The 25000-nt window shown below is 41.4% G+C and overlaps 1 protein-coding gene across 4 annotated transcripts in view; it reads right to left on the bottom strand.

The window, feature by feature from the left end:
* Positions 1-3197: 3197 nt before the first annotated feature.
* The window catches only part of slc25a22b (solute carrier family 25 member 22b), a 23360-nt gene continuing 1557 nt past the window's right edge, over positions 3198-25000 (bottom strand). The window contains exons 4-14 of one of the 4 annotated variants that reach the window (XM_037545145.1): positions 24559-24710; positions 15661-15874; positions 11231-11356; positions 11080-11135; positions 8818-8908; positions 7390-7447; positions 7071-7131; positions 6590-6737; positions 6052-6206; positions 4122-4197; positions 3198-4028 (exon numbers count right to left, since the gene is read on the bottom strand). In XM_037545145.1, coding sequence (XP_037401042.1) covers positions 3875-4028; positions 4122-4197; positions 6052-6206; positions 6590-6737; positions 7071-7131; positions 7390-7447; positions 8818-8908; positions 11080-11135; positions 11231-11356; positions 15661-15680 — 945 coding nt within the window. In that variant the 5' untranslated portion in view covers positions 15681-15874; positions 24559-24710 and the 3' untranslated portion in view covers positions 3198-3874. Of the gene's footprint in view, positions 4029-4121; positions 4198-6051; positions 6207-6589; positions 6738-7070; positions 7132-7389; positions 7448-8817; positions 8909-11079; positions 11136-11230; positions 11357-15660; positions 15875-15926; positions 15956-24558 lie in introns of those variants that run through there. The other 3 variants (XM_017718142.2, XM_017718145.2, XM_017718143.2) reach the window with 3 other exon arrangements.

Below are 25000 nucleotides of genomic sequence, written 5' to 3'. Positions count from 1 at the left end.
TACCTAATAAAGTGCTCAGTGAGTGTAAACCCGTTCATTACCCCCAAACATCAAAATTAGAGCAACTAAAAAGTGCTTGAAGCCTAAAAGGCAAAACCAGACTGAGAAATTACACTGCATTAAACATGACTTATTAATCAATAGATTTTAATGACTGAATTAACACATAATTCCAGACTATGTCCATCATACTCATTAGAAAAGTGATAAATTTGTGCACCTGAAATGCATCAATATGTATGACATTGCACAATGTTTGATTACAATAAAAATATCTCTGTGAATATGAAGAATATTAAAGATAACATAATACACACTGATCTGTGATATATGAACAGCGTATATTTACCGTTGTGTGCAAACAATTGTGAATTGCAGGTAAAACTAACAACCAATTATTGTATATTTGCTGAATTTCTTAGTAAAAAAAAGAAAAAATGTTACCTGTATAAAGGTTGTCACATTTTAAACTGTGCTCTAAAAGTTGCAGAAAAAAATCCATATTTATGTTCTCTGTAGAGGATGTGTTCATGTATTTTCATGTAGAAAATCAACAAAAACGTTTTCAAAAGAGTGCATATGCATCCATCTGATAAACTACAGTACATAATATTTTTTAAGAGGCATCTATGTTTACTAGTGTTAGTGTTAATTAGAATTATGATTACATAACTAATGCAATTCATGATTTTAGAAAGGTTTACAACTCTTAAAAATACAAAGATTAAAAATATATATCTTCCAACAGGTTCACTGTTGATGCCAAGGCATCGAAGTATGAAAATCATAACTCGTGATGTAATCAATAAGAGGCTGCTTCGGAAGTGATGCAAGAGTCATTACAGTTGGATGGAATTTAACCTTTTAAATGACATTTTATGATGAATCATGCTTAATATTTAAGTCATACTTTTTTGCTTAAATCACACAAACGGGGAAATTCCACCTCCGCATTTAACCCATCCGTGAAGTGAAACACCACATACACACTAGTGAATACACACACACACACTAGGGGGCAGTGAGCACACTTGCCCGGAGTGGTGGGCAGCCCTATCCATGCAGTTGGGGTTAGGTGTCTTGCTCAAGGACACCTCAGTCATGCACTGGGGGTCAAACTGGCAACCTTCTGGTCACAGGGCCAGTTCCCTAACCGCCAGCCCATGACTGCCCCCGGTGTCCAAGAACATGAACTAACAAGGCACTAAAAGCCTATTTCGATTTCAGATTGATCTTTAAATAAGGTAAAATATACAGTATATTAATGTTAATGTCTGTTACAAGCTTAAAGACACTCTAATGTAAGTTTTGGGGAATAACCTCTCTGGTGGAAACATGTAATTGCACACAATGTGTGGAAAAAATGGGTGGGTTGTGCTTCGCTCCCCTTCCCTGAGCAGATGAATCTGATGATTGAAAGAGAATTCAAACTGAACTCAGTCAAGAGTTCATGCATCTTCCAAGGATGTGAGTGAAATATGTACTATTGTCATCATGTTTTCATCAGTATTATGTTGATTTGAAGATCAGGCCAAGCCATACCTTCTTTTTGAGGCTGTGTCCCAATCCCATTTTACCTTTCGCCCCTACCTCTTAGCCCTTAGCCCTACGTTTTAAGAGGGGTAGGACGAAGATTTAGGACTACATGGCCCTCCAAATGTTTTTTCAGAGGCACTTCTCTGTTATGATTAACACTGTATTAGTTTAGTTTAATGTTGTTAGTGTTATGGAGCTTTTCATCATAGCAATCTTCAACATTACTGGTCGTATGCTGATGTCTTGGTAGCTAGCTAGCTAAATTTACCATTCCACCTAAAATAGTCCAGCAGTTATGAAGCCAGAGGCACCAAAATGTAACTGCTGCACCATTTGAGGTCATACAGGAAAATTCGAATAAGAATCAGACGAATATCTGACTTCAGCCTCATATCACTGAAGAATTATGGATGGCAATAATAAATAATTCCCCCCTCTTTGAAGGCGTATGATGCACCTAAATGTAACTAAAGCCCAGCAGTGAGGAGCTGAACGTTCCCCTCCTCTGCTGTCCCTGCAGACGGGCAGGGTCGCCTACAGCACAGCGCTAGTAGCTGTTAATGAAGTGATGCTCTCTTTATTTGAGGGTCCCATTTCATAGAGGAAGATTTCAACCACTACCAGTTGTATCTCAGTTCCAAGGGGCAAAGTGACCCTTAAAAACAAGGGTTGGGGTGAAAATAAGAAATGGGATTGGATCTTTGTGAGACGTAAATGCCTAAAGACATAAAAAGTGGTGTGAAAAATTACCAACCCAATTGGTTATTTGCATAGTGAGATGGTTCTTCAGGTTGATGGAGACATTGTGTTCTTTATGTAAAGGATCTATATAAACTATAGTGCCAAAAGTTTTCGGTTGTCTGCCTTCACATGCATATGAACTTGAGCGACATCCCATTCTTAATGTCTTTATGGACCTGCTTTGTGCAGTGGTGCACAGTCATGTTGGAACAGGGAGGGGCCGTCCCCAAACTGTTCCCACAAAGTTGGGAGCATGAAATTGTCCAAAATCTCTTGGTTTGCTCTTCGTTCCCCTCCACCAAACTTTACCTTGGCACAATGCACTCAGACAAGTACCATTCAAACCCAGACTCGTCCAGTGGATTAAGAGACGGAGAAGCGTGATTGGTCACTCCAGAGAACACGTCTCCACTGCTCTAGAGTCCAGTGGCGGCGCTTTCCACCACTGCATTCCACGCTTTGCATTGCGCTTGGTGATGTAAGGCAGGATGTAATGCAGCTGCTCGACCATGGAAACCCATTCCATGAAGCTCTCTACGCTGTTCTTGAGCTGATCTGAAGGCCACATGAAGTTTGGAGGTCTGTAGTGATTGACTCTGCAGAAAGTCGGTGACCTCTGCGCACTAAGCCCCTCAGCATCCGCTGACCACGCTCTGTCATTTTACGTGGCCAACCACTTCGTGGCTGAGTTGCTGTCGTTCCCAATCGCTTCCACTTTGTTATAATCCCACTGACAGTCGACTGTGGAATATTTAGTAGTGAGGAAATTTCACGACTGGACTTGCTGCACAGGTGGCGTCCGATCACGGTACCACGCTGGAATTCACTGAGCTCCTGAGAGCGACCCATTCTTTCACTAATGTCTGTAGAAGCAGTCTGCAGGCCTAGGGGCTCGGCTTTATACACCTGCGGCCATGGAAGTGACTGGAACACCTGAATTCAATGATTTGGATGAGTGAATGAATACTTTTGGAAATATAGTGTAGTTCTATATAGAACTTTTAAAAATGGTTCTATATAGTACCAAAACATACTTGACCTTCTAACAACAGCAGAATCTTTTTCATGCTTTTTGTAACTATATACAGCACATCCCCATCAATCTGAAGATAATCATAGAGAAGGTTCTTTGAGTGTCTTTTTCTAAAGAACCCTTGAAGAACCATCTGTTTTTGTGAGTGTAGTGTACTTAGTGCAGTGTGAGCCACATCTGTTTTGGTCACACATATTTTTTCCAATCGAGATGAAACAATAGCAAGATTACACCCACAGAATGAGAGTTCAGGTCTAACGACCAATGCAGCACTTCTTTATAAAGCTTGCGCCCACTCAAAGCAAAACATAATAAAGATGGCAAAAAGAAACAAACTTATAACCCAAACTGTCAAACATCCTAAGCTAAAGCATACTGCCACTGCGATAGGCTAATAGGCCCTAATACTAATAGGCCCAATTCACCACTGTTGAATTCCTTCCACTGCTTCAGGCTTCAGTTCAAGCTGCCTGGCTGCTGGTTCTGCTATAAAGCATGAAGAACCACAGGGAAGAATGACAGCAGGCCAGAGCAGTGGATCAGTGATGCAGTTCAAATCGAGCTTCAGTGCCATGCTCCAGGCAGGACGCTGAGGATGAACTCTCCAACCCCGAGGAAATAAACCACCTGAGCGATCCCGAACAGAGGGGCGATGACAAGCGCCCTGCAGTACGCCCCCTTCAGGAAGGCTGAGGGACCCTCGTTCCTCAGGATTTTACTGAAAGAGAGAGAGAAGTGAGAGAATTGTAAAGGAGAACAGCAAGTGAGAAACAGGGAGAGGCACTAGCAGGAAAGAATAAGCAGATATTACTTGATACAGTCCATCACTCCACTGTAAGTGTCCTCCTGACTCCCGCGGGTCAAAGACTGTAAGCGTGTCTTTACAACTGCAGCAAAACACACATTCATTCGTTTTGAGACCAAATGAGCATTATAGTATTTTGTTATGTGTAGTATATATGCATAAGTAATAGTATAAGAGACATACAGTATATTTACACACCTAAATAATAATAGTATAGTCAGGATAGTCTTTCTTCTAATATTAAAACATAATATCATGTGTATATAGCAGGGATGCAGGCTAAAATGTACTGGTATTGTTAGTGCGATTTAAGTTTCCACAATAAACACTTTGTTATGAGCTGTTCTACTGAATATATATATATATATATATATATATATATATATATATGTGTGTGTGTGTGTGCACATAATTCGAGCAATGTAATTAAGAATCAATGATGATTCTCAGGGTTTATGATAAAATGGGTAAATCAGTAATGGCTATTGTCACAACAAACGTGCATCATTAAAAACTTTCTTAAGGAATTAAATATGTTTAGTCATCTTTATAGGTCTCTCTCTTTCTCTGGGTATACATATACAGCACTGTGTGAAAGTCTTAGGCACCCAAGACACATTTTCAAAACCTATTTATTTGTGTAGTTTGTGTTTATTTGCTGAGAATATACATACATATATATATATATATATATATATATATATATATATATAGTGATGTTCTGGATGTGAGTGTGTTTGTTTACCCATCTCCAAGCCTCTCCTCGAGCAGCTCCTGGTTTGACCAATCAGTGCTCAGTAAATTGAGCTCATGATGTAATTGATGATATTAACGAGACTCTGTGGCAGCTGTGAAGGTGTCCAGGAAAAATATGGACCCAAGAAATTCTTGTTACTTTTTATTGTTTTTCTGTTTATTTGAATTCTGAATGTGATGTATATTGTGATAAACTCCCTGCTGAGGTCAACTGTTTAAAAATTGGCTTAGATGCCTAAAACTTTCGCACAGTACTATATATATATATAATATGCCTTATATATATATATATATATATATATATATATATATATATATATATATATATATATATATATATATATATATATATAGTTTGCGATGGTGGGATCGGTTCTACCAACTGGTTCTACCCAACTTTCATGATCAGCTCTGGATCATGTAAGAACAGCCAACACTCACTCTGCACCCTCACTTCCTTATTCACTTACTCACTCCCGCTCTTGCTCACTCATTTGCCTCCTCGCTCCTTCTCTCACTCACTTGCTCGCTCACACGCTCCCTCACTCAGTGGGAGTGGCCTTGAGGCCTCTGTACATTTATAGTCCCTAGCAGCTATTTTGTCATCTGTAGGTGGGTGGGATTCCTGACCTCTGAACGACCCCTGGCAGCTCTACCCTGCAACCACGGCCTGAACAGTCAGCTTCTTCTTGGTGCCTAACAGTGCGGCTCTACCAACTGGTTCTACTGGAGTTTTAGGATCACACTCTGATGGATAAGACAGAAACGGTGTAATGGAACTTGTAGCAGGATGCCACTGTAGCAGCCGATCAATCAGAACAAAGTGGGTTAGCTAACCAATCAGAGCACACTAGGCTCATCAGGAGGTGGGGCTTAAAGACACAGGAGCTCTAACAGAGCATTTCAGACAGAGGGTGAATAGAGATGTACAGTATGAGAAAAATAATGTGAAACATTAAAGCATGCACGACTATTCTAGTAGAGTCCCATCCATCCATCCATTTTCTAAGCCATCACACAAACATCACATTTTACGCCCATATCATGTGGCCATATCATCTGAACACAGATTTATGTAGGCTCACTATCTACACCTATACTGAATTTAATGGTTACAGTAATTCTTTCTCCCTAGAACATGCGCAGACAGGATGGACTGAGCGGATGTCGGAGTTTTTACCATCCACTGGGTTCACAGCCACAGCTGCTGTACTTCCGGCCAGGCATCCGGACAGGAAGGAGCAGTAAAACGGAGCAGGACCCTCAACATCTCCCTTCCACAAATCATTCAAATTCGCAAAAAGGGGGAAGTAGATGATAGAAAAAGGCACATCCCTAAGAGAGAGAGAGAGGGGGGGGGGGGGGGGGTACAGTATTTCTAAGTGTGAAGCACATCATGCAATGGACTTATAACTTGCTCACTCACTCACTTGCATGTTCACTCAGTCACATCCCCTTCACTCACTAAACCCTCACTCACTCGCTCCCTCCCTTTCCCAATCCCTTGCCTCCACAGTCCCTCGCTCACTTACTCACTCTCTCCCTTGCTCCTTCATTCACTCACTCACACGCTCCCTCCTTAACTCACTTGCTACCTCACTCACTTGCTCCATTACTCCTTTGCTCAATCACTCACTCACTTACCCCCTCACTCATCCCCGCACTCCCTCACTCCCACACTCACTCACTCCCTCATTCACTCACTCCCTCACTCGTACCTCAGCAGTGTGGCTCCGAGGCCTCTGTACAGTCCTGATATTCCTTGCTTCCTCAGCAACTCTTTAGTGATCTGCAGGCCGGTGAGGTTCCTGACCCCGGCATCTCCACCCCCAGCTGCAGCCTGACCAATTAGCTTCCTCTGGGCATCTAATGCACACATCCGAAGAGAAGTTCAAACAGCTTAAATGCTTGTTTGTGGTTTCTGACACGCTGCTGTGCGATGTGATGATTAAGGCCTGCAGTCTGCACGGTGCTGATTGGTGGAGTTTAAGCTTCCTTATTAAATACTGTTAGCTTCATTCGCCTCATATCTTCAGTGCGAAACTAAAAAAGCAAACTTCACACACCAAACATGCCTACAAATTCGTGTATATTTGATTTGTCACTGGACTGTCACTGACAGTCATGACAGTCAGTGCTGTACGCTCGTACAGAGAGATGGTGGAGGAGAGAATGGAGGAAGACTTTAATGCTGCTCACTTATCCGCCCTGCGTCCTGCAGCTGGATCTTCAGCATCTCCATCGGTGTGGTGACAATCACCTGCACACAAACACACCAGTATCCACACTGTTAACCTGCCAGGCCCAACAAGCCTACAACAGTCTAGCTCCCAGAACCTGCTTTTAAAGTTAAACGCTGACTTTCTGTGTTGTGGAAGATAAATAAGGGCAATATTTTTACAACTTTCATGAGTCTGACAGCAAAGGACGAGCAGGTGAAACAGATATGTGAGATGTAGGGGACAGAGACAGTGGGAATTGGGAATTCTTAAAAAAAAACAACGGAGGATGCACTAACCTGGCAGGTGCCGGCTCCACATCCAGCTATCATCTCCCTCAACAACGACAGCTTCTTTCTGAGAGAGAGAGAGAGAGAGAGAGAGAGAGAGAGAGAGAGAGAGAGAGAGAGAGAGAGAGAGAGAGACAGAGAGAGAGAGAACAAGAATGAGAGAGAGAGAGCGAGAGAGAGAGAGACAGAGAGAGAGACAGAGAGAGAGAACGAGAATGAGAGAGAGAGAGTGAGAGAGAACAAAAGAGAGAACAAAAGAGAGAACGAGAAAGAGAACGAGAGACAGAGAGAGAGAATGAGAATGAGAGAGAGAGAGAGAGAGTGAGAGAGAACAAAAGAGAGAACGAAAGAGAGAACGAGAGAGAGAGTGAGAGAGAATGAGAGAGAGAGAGACAGAGAGAGAGAATGAGAATGAGAGAGAGAGCGAGAGAGAGAGAGTGAGAGAGAGAGAGAACGAAAGAGAGAACGAGAAAGAGAACGAGAGAGAGAGTGAGAGAGAGAGAATGAGAGAGAGAGAGAGAGTGAGAGAGAGAGAACGAAAGAGAGAAAGAGAACGAGAGAGAGAGTGAGAGAGAGAGAGACAGAGAGAGAGAACGAGAGAGAGAGAGAAAGAGAGAGAGAGAACGAGAGAGAGAGTGAGAGAGAGAGAGAGAGAGAGAGAGAGAACGAGAGAGAGACAGAGAGAGAGAACGAGAGAGAGAGAACGAGAGAGAGAGTGAGAGAGAGAGAGAGAGAGAGAGAGAGAGAGAGAGAGAGAGAGAGAGAGAGAGAGTATTTGTGAGTGTGAAGCACATCAAGCAGTGGGCCTATAATTTACTTGTTTTCCTGCTCCCTCACTCACTCACTCAATCCCATGCTCACTCACTCCATTGCTCTTTTTCTCACTCACTTACTTACTCCTTCAGTCGCTCACTCACTCACTTGTTCTCTCACTCACTCGCTCGCTGCTCTTTCTCTCTCTCAAAAGGGACACAGAGAGGTAAGAAATGCAGAGAGAGGGGAAAGGGAGACAAAGACAGAGAGAAATGGGAAACAAAAAGAGAGAGGGAGGGAGAGGGGGAGAGATAGAGAGGAAAGGGAGTGAGAGAGAGAGAGAGAGAGAGAGAGAAAGAGTGAAAAGTGATAAAGATAAGAGAAAGAATAGGTAAAAAGGCATAGAAAAATCTGAAAAATCTCAGATGCTGCACTCACAATCTCCACCGTTCCTCTTATTACCATCGTGTGTTAATGTTGATGATGAAATATTACAGTGATGGTGGTGACACTAGAGATTCTTCATACAGTATAATACTATAATAGTTTTTCATTGCAAGGACTGCAAGGATGTTTTTGCAGTATTCCAGTCCTCAAGCTAAAGCTGAGGAATCTCATCCAAAAATGTTTGGATTCTCTTTGTAAAGCCAACTGATCGATAATGACTTAATGAGCTTCTCTTACCCGTCTGTGGAGAGATGATATCTAAAGAAGTCATTGGCAGCGAGTTTGATGGCTTTTTCTGGAGTAACGAGTGTGAGATTAACTGCAGCACCTACAGCAGAGAAAAAGAAAAGAACTGAGCCACTGGCCACTTTATTAGAAACACCCACATTTGTACCATCTGCAATCCCACTGTAAAAAACTTAAACAAGTACTCAGAACTTCAATATTCCTAAGTATTATACTATGATCTGTTTAAACTCAGTACATTAACAGAGATACTAATAATCACTCGGACCACTTCAGGAATACGCATTTGAGTCACATGTTATAGCAGCGTAAACACATCTGTCTCTCACAGACACATTCGACAACCAAACTACTTCCTGTACAACTGAAACTCCTCCCAGTACAGCAAAACACCGCCAGTATAACCAATACTCCTCCCAGTGCATCCGAAACTCCACCCAGTACAAGCAATACCACTCCCAGTACAATCAAAACAGAAGCTCCTAACATTACCACAGAAACTCCTCGCAGTACAACCAAAACTCCTCCCAGCACAACTGAACCTCCTCCCAGTACAACCAAAGGCACTTCCAGTACAACCGAAACCACTCCCAGTACAACAGAAACTGCTCCCAGTACCACAGAAACTCCTCGCAGTACAACCAAAACGCCTCGCAGTACACCCGAAACTCCTCCTGGTAAAACAGAAACTCTTCCCAGTTCAACAGAAACTCCTCACCGTACAACTGAAACTCCTCCCAGTATAACCATAACAACTCCCAGCACAGCCAAAACACCTCACAGTACAAACGAAACTCCTCCTAGTAAAACAGAAACTCTTCCCAGTTCAACAGAAACTCCTCACCGTACAACTGAAACTCCTCCCAGTATAACCATAACAACTCCCAATACAGCAAAACACCCCGAGTACAACCAATATTCCTCCCAGTACATCCAAAACTTCACTCAGTACAATCAAAATGACTCCCAGTACAATCAAAACAGAAACTCCTCCCAGTTCATCAGAAACTCCTCACAGTACAACTGAAACTCCTCCCAGTATAACCAAAACAACTTCCAGTACAGCCAAAACTCCTGGCAGTACAAACGAAACTCCTCGCAGCTGATTTCATGTGTGAAGAACTGTTTAAAGGAGCACTTTCTAATCATTTTTCAGTTCTGCTCAAAATGAGCTAAAACTGTCACTCCCGAAACAGTCACTACTGAAACATTCAATCATTTGTTTTAACAAATTAAGACATGTATTCTTAAAAAAAATGGATCTTCAAGAGTTCTGCATAAATACAAGTTTATAGTAAAAAAACATTTAAAAAATTCTATATAGAACCACAAACACTCAAAAACCATTAGCAAGCTTAAAGGGTTCTTTACATGGTGAAATTGTTCTTCAGACTGATGGAGAATGTGTTGTATATGGTTCTATATGGAATCTTTTTGAAAATGGTTCTCTATAGAGCAAAAAAGGGTTCTGTTGTTGTTATGATGTCAAGCTTGCGACAATAGAAAAACCCTTTTTGGTGCTATATTCATCATCATCGTCGTTGTCAATCGGCCTTAATCCAGATAGGGTCACGGTAGCAGTTGGGAGAGCAGAGAATCCCAGATGACCCTGTCCCCCGCAACTTCCTCCAGCTCATTCCCATTCGGGGCCTTGTCGTGACGGAAGGGCTTGTGTGGTCTAGGGATCTTCAGAGCTAAGATTGCCGGGAGCAATATGCTCCTGGTAGGGTCTCCCAGAGCAAACAGGTCTGGAGTGAAGACCCAGACTAACATGATCCAAAAACCCTCCATGAAAAACGGGCACAGAAAACCGTGTACCCTGCCCGGGATAGGGTCACCAGGACCTACCCCTGGAGCCAGGCCTGGGGGTAGTGTCCCCCGGCGAGTGCCTGGTGGCCGGGCAGCCCACGTAACCCGGCCGGGCTCTGCCCGAAGAGGCAACATAGGGGGACCATGTGGGCTCACCACCCGCAAGGTCCAGCAGGGGAGAACGGTACAGCGCTGCACAGGCAGTGGGAGATGTCAGGGTGCTATATTATAGAGCTATTATAGAACTACAGGACATTCTCCATCAATTTAAAGAACCATTTTGGGTGGGGGTCCACTCTCAGCACAGCAGTGACACTGACATGGTAGTGTGTCTGGTATGAGTGTAACAGACACAGTGGTGGTATTAGCATCACTACTGGGTTGTGAGTGGACCATCACTCAAAAATGTCCAGACAAGAGTGGCTTTGTGGTCAGAAACTGTACCTCTGTACATTCCGAAGTAGCCCTCAGATCGGATGGTTTTGATGAGACAGTCAGACCTGTAGACCAAAACACAAAAACCAACAGTTAAATAAATAAAAACTTCTACTTTATAAACTAAAGTTCAATCTTCAGTAGTTATTAGTGTGCATACATGCTGGTGTAGAGTCGAGACCCATTTTGCTGGTTTTGAAGTCGAGTTTTGGCCAAATCGATGGGAAACACGCAGGTCACTCCGATCAGACCGGCAATGCCGCCATTTATGAGCTTAGCTGGCAGGCTGAAATAACACAAACATATTCACATTCGACTGAATATGGACAAAATATAACAGCTACACAGACCAGGGGCCGTCCATTAACTCCAGATAAGAAAACAGTATTACACACACATCCTAAATCGGGGGCAGTCATGGGCTGGAGTTTAGGGAACTGGCCCTGTGGCCGGAAGGTTGCCGGTTCGATCCCCAGCGCCAACAGTTCATGACTGAGGTGTCCTTGAGCAAGACACCTAACCCCCAACTGCTCCCCGGGCACCACGGATAGGGCTGCCCACCGCTCCGGGCAAGTGTGCTCACTGTCCCCTAGTGTGTGTGTGCTCACTAGTGTGTATGTGGTGTTTCACTTCACGGATGGGTTAAATGCAGAGGTGGAATTTCTTTGACTTGTGATTTTTTTCTAACAGTGTTTTAAAAATCTCAGACGCTGCACTCACGATCTCCACCGTCGCTCTTATTACCATCATATGTTAATGTGGATGATGAAATATTACAGTGATGGTGGTGAATAATGAGGAGACAGAGCTGAAAGTGTGTCTGTTTATTAGGAGGAATAATGTTAGTGCGCTTGGCTAAAGCATTTGGGAAATGGAAACTGAAACTGGAGAGTGGTGATGCTCTGATAAACAGCAGGGGGCGCTCTCACAATATTCTTAAAGTCTTCAAGTTTGCAGCATTTTAGTTTTGTTTGGCCTTTTTGCGTCGGTAACTGTAGCTGTCTGGTTGATTACTTCGATTACCTGTTTATGTTTCAATTTGTGTGTATGGTCAATTGCTAGGAAACAGACACAAAAAGCTACATGTTGACTTCAATACAGTAAGTTAAGATTTCCTAACTTGAGATAAGATGCTGTAAAATAAGATTCTTTAATTAAAATCACATTTGCTTCTGTAATACAATTTGTGAAGAATCTTATCTTGACCTGTCAGATCTTAAGACAAAAAGATAAGAGGTTTCTGTAATGTGACCCTTGAGTCTTAAATTCATACACATACAGTTTTGTGCAAAAATATTGTTTTCAGGCATTAATTGACTTTTTGCCAATAAAACACCATTATAACATCAGAATAAACACAATTAAGCATAAATACAGAGAAAGGTAAAGACAGTGTGTTGTTTTCAGTAAAGTAACGGATACTTAGGTTCAGAAGAACCGGTTCTCTTCCTGACTTCTCACTGCTCTCCAGTCATCACAAGGATTTGCTTATGTACTACAAGGTGGAAACGAACGGTGGCCAGTGTTTACATTTCCCAACCACAAACTGTCACTGTAAACACTAGCCATCTTGCCTTCTGTATTTATTGTAATTATAATGTGTCTTTACACATCAAACTTGTTTTTAACTCCGCAAAAAAAAAAAAAAAAAAACTGAAAATTTTAATTTGAGATTTAAAATTTGCAAAAAAAAGTGCCATATTTTCATTTAGAAAAAATCAACAAATTAACAAATTAACTTTTGCATTTGACTGTACACAAACTAATAGAGGTGGGAACAAGTCACTGAGTTGCAAGCAACAAGTAAGTCTTAAGTCTTGACACTCGTCTCTAATCAAGTCCCAAGTCAAGAGAGTCGAGTCTCGATTCAAGTCCTGAGTCAGTACAGATCGAGTCCCAAGTCAATAGTCCTAATCTTAGTCCTAAACCTGTCAGTGTGAATTCTTCGGCTAATTTAAGGCCAAAACACAGATCAACGGTATAACAGTACTATAACCTTTTAATGACAGAATGTTAGCAGCATATGGCTGTATTTTTAATTAATTAATTAATTAATTAATTTATTTATTTATTTATTTAACCCTTCCAACTAAAATACAAAATCCATGGTACACAGATAACCATGACAAACATGCTGTATACACTCGCACCTTTCGAACAGATTGTTCAGACATTCAATATTTCCAGGACAAATTTTTTCAGATATTTACAGGTCTGTAGTTTTGTATCTTCGAATATAAGTCAATTCCCCTCACAGCCCCAAGATACACTTCTAGATTCAATTAAGGACATCGCTTTATCCAAGAAGGGTAGGGGACATATATTCTTTATTAATGACAGAAAGCATGACAAGTCTTAATCCCCTTAAGGATCAATGGGAGAAAGATCTAACTATAGAAATTACAGAGTCCAATTGGTCAAGGATGATGAAGGGGATACATTCATCTTCGATATGTATATCGAGACATAAAGTTATGCAGTTTAAAATCTTTCATCGACTGCACCGGACCAAAGTTAAGTTGTCCCGTATTAATCCCAATATTGATACAACGTGTGACCGTCACTTGCTCTGGGATGGCCCTAAACTTTTAATTTTCTGCCAATCAATATTTGATATGCTTTCCATTGTCACTGATAAGCAACTAGAATTGTCAGCCCCCCTTGCTTTATTTGGTGTGGTAACACAAAATCCTATTTTAAACAATAACAAATTAAGCCTTTTATCTTTTGCCACATTAGTAGCTAGAAGACAAATTTTGGTTAAATGGAAAGACGGCAACCCCCCAACGTTGGCGCGCTGGATAAGGGGCATGGTGTATTTTATTCATTTGGAAAAGATAATAATAATAATACAGTTAAGGGGTCAACAGAGAGATTTTTATTGATATGGCAATCTTTCCTTAGTCATGTTGAGTCTCTGAGTTCCGGAAGTTTTAATCTCCAGTAGAATGATCAGGTTATGTTACTAGGAATTTTGGAAACAAATTGTTGGGAGAACTTTACGGTGCCTTAGGGGCGTCTTCCCTCCTGTACTGTTAGTTTATAGGAAATGTACTAAAATATACTGATTTTAGCCCCTATCATTTTATCATTGTTTATTATGTCATTATTATTTTTATTCTGTGTGTTTTGTTTCTCTGTCCGTGTGTGTATAGTGTTGGTGTGATTGTATGTAGATAAATTTTAATGTAACTATAGGTATAAACAAGCATTTTCTGCTGGGATTGTCAATTTTTATTTGTAAACACTGCGCACACAGATACTAGGCATATTTGTGTATTTTATCTATTAGTTGTTTATTTTAAACGTATATGGTTTTTTTTGTTATTTATTTATTTATTTATTGTCTCTTAGGTTATATTTTTTCAGGGAAAGGGTGGGGGGTGGGGGGGTTCTTGGAAGCTTTAGCAATTGTTACAATTGTATTAACGTATTTGTAATTAAAAACTAATAAATAAACTTGGTTCAAAAACATGCTGTATACACAAAGAGCAGTGCAACTATACTATGAATAGAACTTTTAAAAGTACTCCTGAAGTTAAATTAAAAAAACTCATATGCCCAAATTATATGAGCGCATAAGATTAAAAGAAAAACTAGGTCAGCCCACGAAAAACAGATGCTAGTTTGAACTGAATTTAGATGACAAAATCACCAAGATAAACAAAGTTTACATAAAAGTCAATAAAATGATGAATGTGTGGAACTGAACTTGACTTTCTTTTGCCAGCCGCTTCTTACTTGAATTTTCGATTCCACCTTAAATGCTTAAAAGCTGCACCATTTAAGGTGGAACAACAAATTCCAATACAAAGCTGGCGATAAACAAGTCACCTTCAGTCTTGTGGTGAATGCAGTGTTTGTTTTCCCTGCAGAAGCTGTTAAAATCAGTCGAATAAAGAGACCTGTGTTTCTTTAGCTATGCCACCGTGGGGAAAGCGGTCAGTTCGTGAGGCGAGTTTCAAGAGTTTAAGTGCTGAGCGAGGGCGCATTGATGACTGATGCTGTTGATGATTTGCTTGTTTCCATCTTATGGAGCTCTAATGTTTCTCTTGTCTTCCGAAGTAAAATGAACCAAGCAAAAGCACAATAACAGCCATCTGATGACGCCGCTGTTTATCGGATTTATGGTAGGAAATGAATCCATTTACATGAAAAACAATCGACTGTGTAGAGTCCGGTCTGCAGTCAGACTCTTCACTCTTTCTTCCACTTTGGGTCTGAGCCTTTCCGAGTCAGAAGGCTCTTTCGAATTTCTCGCGTCGTGTCTCGAATCACTCGAGTCTGCCTCAAGTCCAAGTCATATGACTCGAGTCCACACCTCTGCAAACTACTCTAATTTTTACATTTACATTTACGGCATTTGGCTGACTTGACTTACAATTTGATCATTTTTACATAAGGTGGTGTTAGGAGTCTTGCCCAAGGACTCTTATTGGTATAGTGTAGGGTGTTTGCCCAGGTGGGGATTGAACCCCAGTCTACAGTGTAGAAGGCAGAGGTGTTAACCACTACACTAACCAACCACCTAATTAATCTGAGATGCAGTTGTGAGTATCAGCTCAAGCGCTTCACTGCAGGAGATCTCACCTGATCTGTGTTTCAGCCATTCAGGGACCAAACGAACAATCGAATGACGTGTCAGTCTGGAAAATTACGAATAAACCGACTGTTGGGAAGTGTCTGAAGACCTTCTGCTACACATCATTAACAAACAAGCCTCAGATCCTCTGGAAACAGAAGCGCCGACGTGGTTGATTCAGTGCGTCTGTGAGGTGCGGAGGAGAACAAATGGTGTGAATATCTGAAAATAAAACAGAGACACATCAGTTCACAGCTTACATACAGTCACCTACTGTGAGCTAATTGACGACTACAGCAATACCGGCTCAGTGTCCTAAAGAACTGACTAAGGTTCTAAAGGCTCTGATGCAGATGATCCTAAACTCATCCTGCAGTAAAAGTGTTGCTATTGCAGAAAATTAATGACGTACCACTCCAAAAACCTGAACAACGGGTACAAAACAGCAGCTCTAAAACCACTTGAAGTGGAACTCCACCAACGTTTCTGCACAGTTTGTTTGTTGTGATGTAAACAGTGATTCAGAGCCGTTTGGTGTGAAATGGTTCAGATGTCTTTACAGTGGTGGTGATAGGAACCAGGGGTCACCACGACTACAACACATATACAGACATTTCATTTACCATCCAAACCACACTCTGCATGCACCCCTCCCCCATCAATGGATATTTAAAAGGCCAAAATCGTCTCAAAACTATCGTAAAGCAGCGTCTCAGTCATCAGGCAGGATATAACCATTTCATGCATGTAGGAACTTTCTGTGAGGGAGCTTTTGGAGGTGGACGCCTGGTTCCTGTCACCATCAGTGTGAACGTTTCAGACTTGGTAAGTTTCTCTAAACTGAGAATTTCACACCAAACCACTCTGAAATCTTTTTTAAGACAGAATTTCTCCCCTTCTGAGTTGCAGTGGAACTTCTTACTTCCTCCAGCATCTACCCGCAGAGGAACTGAAGTCTGTACGACTCTGTTTTTCTCTGTTTTGCATCCTTTTGGTGTAAAATAAAATGCTAAAGCCCTGAGAGGATAAAGCAAAACAGGAGATTAACCAACGCAACAGAATGGCATTAAACCCTAAAAGAGATTTTAGGAACTAAATGTTAGGGATCATAATGGAACTGAGACAAGTAGATTACTCTACTCACTAATAGAGTTGAGACATTTGACATTACAAATCCATCATACTGGAGTACATGAAGCAGTCCCACTTTATATTAAGTGTTCCTAATAACTGTGTAATAACATGTAACAACAATGTAACTACTAAGGATTTAGTCACTGTTACAGATGATTACAGAACACCTTATGTTATTACACGTGTATCAACTTCAGTTTTGCCTCATGTAATCACACAAGTGCATCGTAATAGTTGTAACAGCCGATTCTCTCTCATGTAGTTACACAAGGGTAATAACAAAAATGTCAATGCAGTTTATTGTTCCAGCAGTAAAAGGAAGTTAGTAATAACCTACATTAAGACATTACTTGCACTGCATCTGCCAGCTTTACTAACATTTAGCCAGCATTTTTGTTGCTGGCGCTGTGAAACTGTAACCTGTATCAGCTTGAAACTATTCTGTATGCACACTCACCGGCCACTTTATTAGGTACACCTTGCTAGTAGAAGGTTGGACCCCCTTTTGCCTTCAGAACTGTCTTAATTCTTCGTAGCAGACTTTCAACAAGGTGTTGGAAACGTTCCTCAGAGATGTTGGTTGGTTATTTGAGTTCCTGCTGCCTTTCTATCATCTGGAACCAGTCTGCCCATTCTCCTCTGACCCCTCACATCAACAAGGTATTTTCGTCCACACAACTGACCGCTCACTGGATATTTCCTCTTTTTCGGACCGTTCTCTGTAAACCCTAGAGATGGTTGAGCGTGAAAATCCCAGCAGATCAGCAGTTTCTTTAAATACTCAGACCAGCCCGTCTGGCACCAACAACCACGCCACGTTCAAAGCCCCTTAAATCCCCTTTCTTCCCCGTTCTGATGCTCGGTCTGCACTTCAGCACGTTGTCTTGACCACCTCTACATGCCTAAATGCATGTAGTTACATTAGTAGTTACAGTATTGTTGCACATGTTATTCCTGTGTAACTACACAGTTATTAAAGACACTTAATATGAAGTGGGACCCATGAAGCTAAGGGAGTTGAGCTCCCACACATCTACGACAGTTAGAGACAGCAGTGATTATATAGGAAATATTTAGGCAAGATTTGTTTGAATTTGTTTTATTTGTCAGATTATTTTAGAATGTTATTATGGCTGAAAAGTGAGCACATACTTGAATGAATGTTATTATAATCAATGTTATCATAATCAATTAGAACAGTCTGTGTGCAAAGCTTTGGACCATTCTCCTGCTCAAATCAAATGCTTATGTGCTGAATTAAAGGGGCAGTGTGTATGATTGAGGGGGATCTATTAGCAAAAAATTCCATTAGTGTATAATCACCTGTAAGAATGAATCGCTGTGTTTTCATTATCTTAGAATCGTCATGTTGCACTGCCAGTAGCCCAGAAGGGACAAATCAAACACTGGCTCTACAGGGCGCCTTTTATATTTTGCATTGAAGCAGCAGCTTGACTTTGGTAGCGCTGTAGCTCCGATTGGAAGACATATAAAGAAGACAAATGCTCAGGCAGTATTTAAGATGCAATGGATAATGACTGGGACTTTAGCCTAGTAATAATTCAAATGTTGAGAAACATTTTAGAAGAAACTGTTCTACGTTTGTGGGAAAGTTTCCTGACAGAGATGTGAGAAAAGCAGCTATAGCTGAGCTAAAGCTTCAAGCAGAACAAAGAAAGTCTAGGAGCATGAACTAAGACACATTTATGGCCAAAATGGTAAAATGGACATAAAATGCTGTGGTTCCCAAGGCGGTTTGATTTTTGTGAGAACATTTGGGTCGTGACCCCTGCTTTAAACTTTGAAAACTGTTCTTAACTTTACGTGAACGTTTCATGATGAAAGAACCAAAAGAAATGATGCAAATTTACATATATGACATAATATTACGGTCAAATGAATTAAATTAGAAATGATTTGACGTTACCATTTTGAAGACATGAGGTTCATAGGACATGCGAGGGTGATCTCTGCTGCAGAGCTGAGAGCGAGGTGCTGCGAAAGCAGTGTGAAATACTGAGCTGGCTGCAGCAGCACGTCTGCCCTGTAAAACCTCTATGGCGCTGTCACTTACATCTCATTTACACCTTGTAAACAAGGCATCCAAAAATGTACTGTTGTATGACCCTAAGTCAGATATGCCTCACATTTCCATTCAATCAAGTGGAGTAGAGTCAGTGTACACAGGCTGCTGCCTCAGCGTAAAGTTTAATCGTTCATGGAACATAAATGAAGCATTTGAATGCAATGTATTTGATTTCATGAAAGTCTCTGAATCAAAACAATCAGTTTTCATTCACTGAATTGTGCTTTCATTCATTTTTGTCCATGTTATGCAAACCTGATACCTTAAGACAACAAAATTTGTTTTGCCACTTGCTCTCCAGTGTGTGTGTTGCTTTTTTCCAACTGAATTAACATGACCAAATCACGAGGCAAATTATTCAGTAACTGCATGAAATAAATGTAAATTTTTGGCCCAGATTTGTGGAAAAATGGGCCGACTTTCAGTAGAAAAGAAAAGAGTTCAGCTCCTTTTATTATAAGGGTTTAAAATGACATCATCATCTGTTTGACTGGAAAAAAGACAGTTACTATAGACAGCTTATATATATATATATATAAGCTGTCTATAGTAACTTACTATATATCCATCCATCCATTTTCTAAGCCACTTCTCCCTCAGGGTTGCGGGGGGGTCTTCAGGCGGAAGGCAGGATACACCCTGGACAGGTCACCAGTCCATCGCAGGGCAGACAGACAGACACAGACAGTCATTCACACCCAGGGGTAACGTAGCATGTCCAATTGGCCTGACTGCACGTCTTTGGACTGTGGGAGGAAACCGGAGAACCCGGAGGAAACCCACGCAGACACGGGGAGAAGATGCAAACTCCACACAGAGAGGACCCCGGTCACCCGGCCGGGGAATCGAACCCAGGCCCTCCTCGCTGTGAGGCGACAGCGCTACCCACCACGCCACCGTGTATATATGTATATATATAATAGACAGCTATAATACAACACCCACCTTTTGAATGTAGCTTAGTTATGAAGAACACGATAAAGCGCATTTCGGAACCACCAGTGGTCTCAAAGAGTTGAAGGGGTTAATTAGTATCAACGTATTTTGCGTTTGTATGTCAAGCAACTCCAATGGTCATTTTCTGCATGCACATGAAAGCGATTCAGTAAAAGTTTTGGTAAGTTTTAAAGAAACATGATTTCTAAACCACGTGTATCCAAACTGTATGCAAGGCAAAAGTCCTGGGTGTGTTTACACATGGGCAAGAAATCCGAACATGTTCTAATCAACCGGAATCGTGTAAACAGCATGTTATAATCACACGCCGAATAGTTTAGTGAACAAAAACAATGGCTTTTGTTACTTTGAACATCCATGATAACAACTGATAAAGCACTTCTGTGTCTGTGTGTGTGGGAGAGTATCATACGATCCCCTCCGTCTCCTCTTTTCTCTCCATTGCTGCTCCTCTGTAATAATACCTGACCAAACCCTGGCCTTTGTTCTGCCCATAAACACCACTACTGTCTGCGCGGGACCCTGGTAGTTTGGAAAGGGTTTTTTTCCACGTTTAACTCTTTAGAAAGTCATAATAAGAATGTTTCCAATTATTATGACTTAGTATATCATAATGTTTCTTATCTTTCTGCCAGATTTTCTACATCGATCATTGAATAGTGTGTTGTATGTCGTATGACCAGCATGCTTGTATACGGCCTCCAGCTAATATTACGACACAGATCCATCAGTAACATCCCAGCAACCATGTAAGATGCCATAGCAACTTCCAGCAAACAAACACCAACCCTCTAGCAACCACATGGAATGCCATAATGGCTGCATCACAACACCCTAGTAACCATTTGAGATGCCATAGCAACCACCCAGCGACACCCTAGCAACCACCTGGGATACCAAAGCAACCACATAGTTAGTTATAACTTGCTATCCTATAATAATAACATCCTGTCTCATAATTACATCTTAATATCTCATAATTAAGAATGTGCTGTTGATGGTTTTATATAGAACCTCTTTGAAAAGGGTTCTATGCAGCACCAGAAAAGATTCTTCTAGTGTTTCGATGTTAAGCTTGTAACAACAACAGAACCCTTTTTCAAAGAGGTTCTATATAGAAGCATCTACAATGCATTTTCCATCAATCTAAAGAACCCTTTTTAATTTTAATAATGCATTGAGTGTTTATGGTTTTTGGTGCTGTCGTCCCGCTGCTCGCACACGGTCACTCAGGTTTGTGGAGGAGTGCTCTCGTGTCTGTGTGTCCTTCTGGTTCTCTCCTGTTAGTTAAGCTGTCATAGTCAGATCTGCCGGAGTCGTTAGCCACAATCTGGAAATGCTCACATTCCCTGTTTTACGTACAAACAAACAGAATAAAACCAATTCCATCTCCCTGCCCACATGTCCGGCCGGACACTGAAGGACGACTGACTGTCGAGCTCTCCTGCTGCCCACTTCAGAGCAGCTGCCCACGCCCAGCTACCGCCACCTGCCTTGGACGAGCTGCCCACCCTACACTGATATTTTCATAGACTCCTAGATATTACTGCTATTAATATTAGTAGTATAATCACTTGTAGGTAGTCTGACCAGAGGAGGATGGGTCACCCCCCTGGTGAGCCTGGTTCCTCCCAAGGTTTCTTCCTCAGCTCTGAGGGAGGTTCTCCTTGCCACTGTCACCCCTGGTTTACTCACCTGGGGGTTTTACATTCTCGTTAAAACTCTGTCTTTTCTGGAATTCTGTGAAGCTGCTTTGTGACAACATCCGTGGCAAAAAGCGCTACAAATAAATTTGACTTGATTTGATGGTTGTACACAGAACCATTTTCTTTTCAAAATACCCCTTGAAGAAGCATTTTTAAGTGTGTATGACTTACTATGTCGCAATTATGACTTAGTAATTCAAAATCATGACTTGCTTTCTCATAATTATGACATATTTTCTCATTTTTCTCAAAATTGTCTCATTAATATAAGATATTAAGTCATAATTATGCAAAACCTATATACTTTATGGTGGCGGAAGCCAGTTTCTATATGATAGCGCTGGGCAAATTCTAAGACTATCCAACCTGCAGCGACTCGACTGAATTTCCACTGACTTCAGAACAGCTGTGGAAGCATAAAGACTAAGCTTTAGGCCACCTAGTGGACCAAGGCGGTACAGCTAGGGGGCTGCAGGCTGTCATTTGTTTTTTTTTTACCTTAAAAATGATTTGGAATATGTAAGCAAATAAATTATTGTATTTAAATATGACAAATATTATTACAGTGATCATTATTTGCTAAATAATTATATTTATGTCAAGCTTCTTGACTGGCCTGGAAAAATGCCAGCTATCGTTTATATTTTCATTGAGAAAGGAGACAAAATGTGCGGTAATAATCTGTTTATATAAAAACAAAAGTTTATTGCAGAGCTAAAACAACAGCAGCAGTAGCAGCAGCACCAGTACATTCAGTCCATATTTATAGATAACAGTGTGTTATACATTGTCAGAAACCACATAATCAAGCCTATTACAGATTAATGAACAACTCCACACAGTGAGGCGAGTGCGTGATGATTTAGGGCCTGATGCTAATTGGTGTCCATAAGCTTCCATTACTTGTTAGCTCCACTAGCCTCGTAGCTCCAGGGCAAAACTAAAGAAGTGAACGTTAGGCACCAAATATGTTTGACTCATTAAGTATATTTGAAACAAAATGGGCAAAATTGATTTTTGACTGGACTGTCGCTTTCAGGTTCAGCTACATTCTAAGGTTTCTTCTGCTCCTTCCTGAACAGCCCCATTAAACTACAGCCAAACCTCTACAAAGCAGCTATTGAGAGATAATGTTCAGAAACTCAACACCAGCCATCGATAAGAGCCTTACAGAAGCTGGTAGTGTAAAGGGAAATTATGAGGGCTCTTAGAAGAAAGAGAAAGAGGAGAGAAACCTAAGAAAGAGGGAAGACTCATTCAGGACAGACAAAGGCGTCCCACATGCCTGTGGATTTAATCCCCACCAGGGTCACTAATGCTGTCCTTTTTGCCAAACGTGTCTGTTCATGTTTGGTGGGTTTATAACACTGCAGCACTCTTCAGTCCATTTAGTGAGTGTTCAGTGAGTCCCTCTTTACCTTCATTCCAGCTTCCATTCTTTTCAAAGATCCTCAAAGAATCTGCAGACACGCCTCCAAAGTTCAGTCTCAGAAGCTGGTTGATCATTTTCTGAAGTAGTCAAACCCATTCAGTGGTGTTGAGGTCTGGGCTCTGGGGTGGTCAGTCCATCGTTCAGCTTCTTTGTCTGATGTGTCCGTCTCCTTTTCTCAGCGAGGTTCTTCTTGATCAGCTACACGTCCTTTCAGACCCACAGCGCTGAGTGGTCTTCTCACAGTGGAAGGATGGACAGAAACCCCTGTGGATGTTTTCAGATCTGAAGCAGCTTGATCTTCTCCTCTCTCTCAAAGACGGAAGCTTTAAGTGCTGATTATCTGATGGGGGATAGTTTTGGTGTCCAACAGGTCTTCCAGGTGGTTGTTAGGAGGCTCGTTTTCTCAGCAGCTGTTAATAAACTCCTGCTTTTTCACTTTTTTTCCTTTGACTTTCTGCTTCTTTATGCAAGTGGATTATATCTAACCTCCTCAGAAACATCAGAAAAATTAGGAACTTTTGCAGAGGACTGTTCATAAAATTTACGCAGTGGAACATAAAAGTGAAGGGTGGATCTCTTTTTCAAGGTCAAATGTGTTCACCCTGTGAAATTGAACTTATCTTATTTTTATCACACAGCTGAGTTAAACAATCCAACACGAAGTTTTATAAAGTCTGACGCTCATTTTCCATCTGTATGTCAGCTCTGCGTAACTGCTGATCTCTCCAAATGAGCACATTCACACACTCCCCAAATAACTGGGGGACATCACTGAAGCAGAGGGTGCTGGGTAGTGGAGCTCAAACAGAGGCATCTTTTCAGAAGATTCATGAAGAATGAGAGGCAGAAATACTGTACACACACACACACACACACACACACACAAACACACACACACAAACACACACACAACACACAAACACACAAACACCTACACTTACACACACACACACACACACACACACGCACAAACACACACACACAAACAAACACAAACACACACACATACACACACACAAACAAACACACACACACACATACACACACACACACACACACACACAAACACCTACACATACACACACACACACACGCACAAACACACACACACACAAACAAACACAAACACACACACATACACGCACACAAACAAACACACACACACACACACACACATGCACAAATCAAATCCAATTTATTTGTATAGCGCTTTTTACAACGGATGTTGTCAACACACACACACAAACACACACACACATGCACACAAACACGCACACAAACACACACACACAAACAAACGCACACACACACACATGCACACACACAAACATGCACACACACACACACATGCACACAAACACGCACACAAACACACACACACACACAAACACACACACACACAAAACACGCACACAAACACGAAAACGCACACACACACGCACACAAACACATGCACACACGGACAAACGCACACACACACATACAAACACACAGGCACACACACACGCACATACACACAAACATGCACACACACACACACACACAAACACACACACACACACACAGGAGGAGGTTGTATTAATGTACTTACTATAAAAGTGATGAAAGAAGCAGCGCTGTAGATTGATGCTGGCCTGTGAGGCCGTTACATTTGGAATTCTTTTCACTCAGTGAGAGAAACTGATCATGTTTTGCTTGAACTATTGGCTACACTGCCACCAGGGAACTCCACTTCGCCCATATCTGAAAGGTTACAGAGAATGTGCCCAAATACGGATGAAATGACTGCGAAATACAGACAGAAAACTCCGTCCATATCCGTATTTAACTTTGAGCATAAATGAGCTTTAACTACAATGCACAGCCGGCTCTACCTAATAAGCAACATAAGCAGCTGTTTAGGGCCCTTCCAGCCACAAAGGGGCCCCCTAACAACGTTTAGATAACTGCTGTAAGTTACCATTATGTTTTCTAATCAGACACTGGAATAAGGGATAAAAAGTGGCTGATTCAGATGAGCAGATAAAGCTGAA

This window comes from Pygocentrus nattereri, chromosome 15, assembly GCF_015220715.1.
Source record: "Pygocentrus nattereri isolate fPygNat1 chromosome 15, fPygNat1.pri, whole genome shotgun sequence".
NCBI lineage: Eukaryota > Metazoa > Chordata > Actinopteri > Characiformes > Serrasalmidae > Pygocentrus > Pygocentrus nattereri.
The sequence above is the reverse complement of the archived record's forward strand: the minus strand, read 5'-3'. Positions and strand labels throughout refer to the sequence as shown.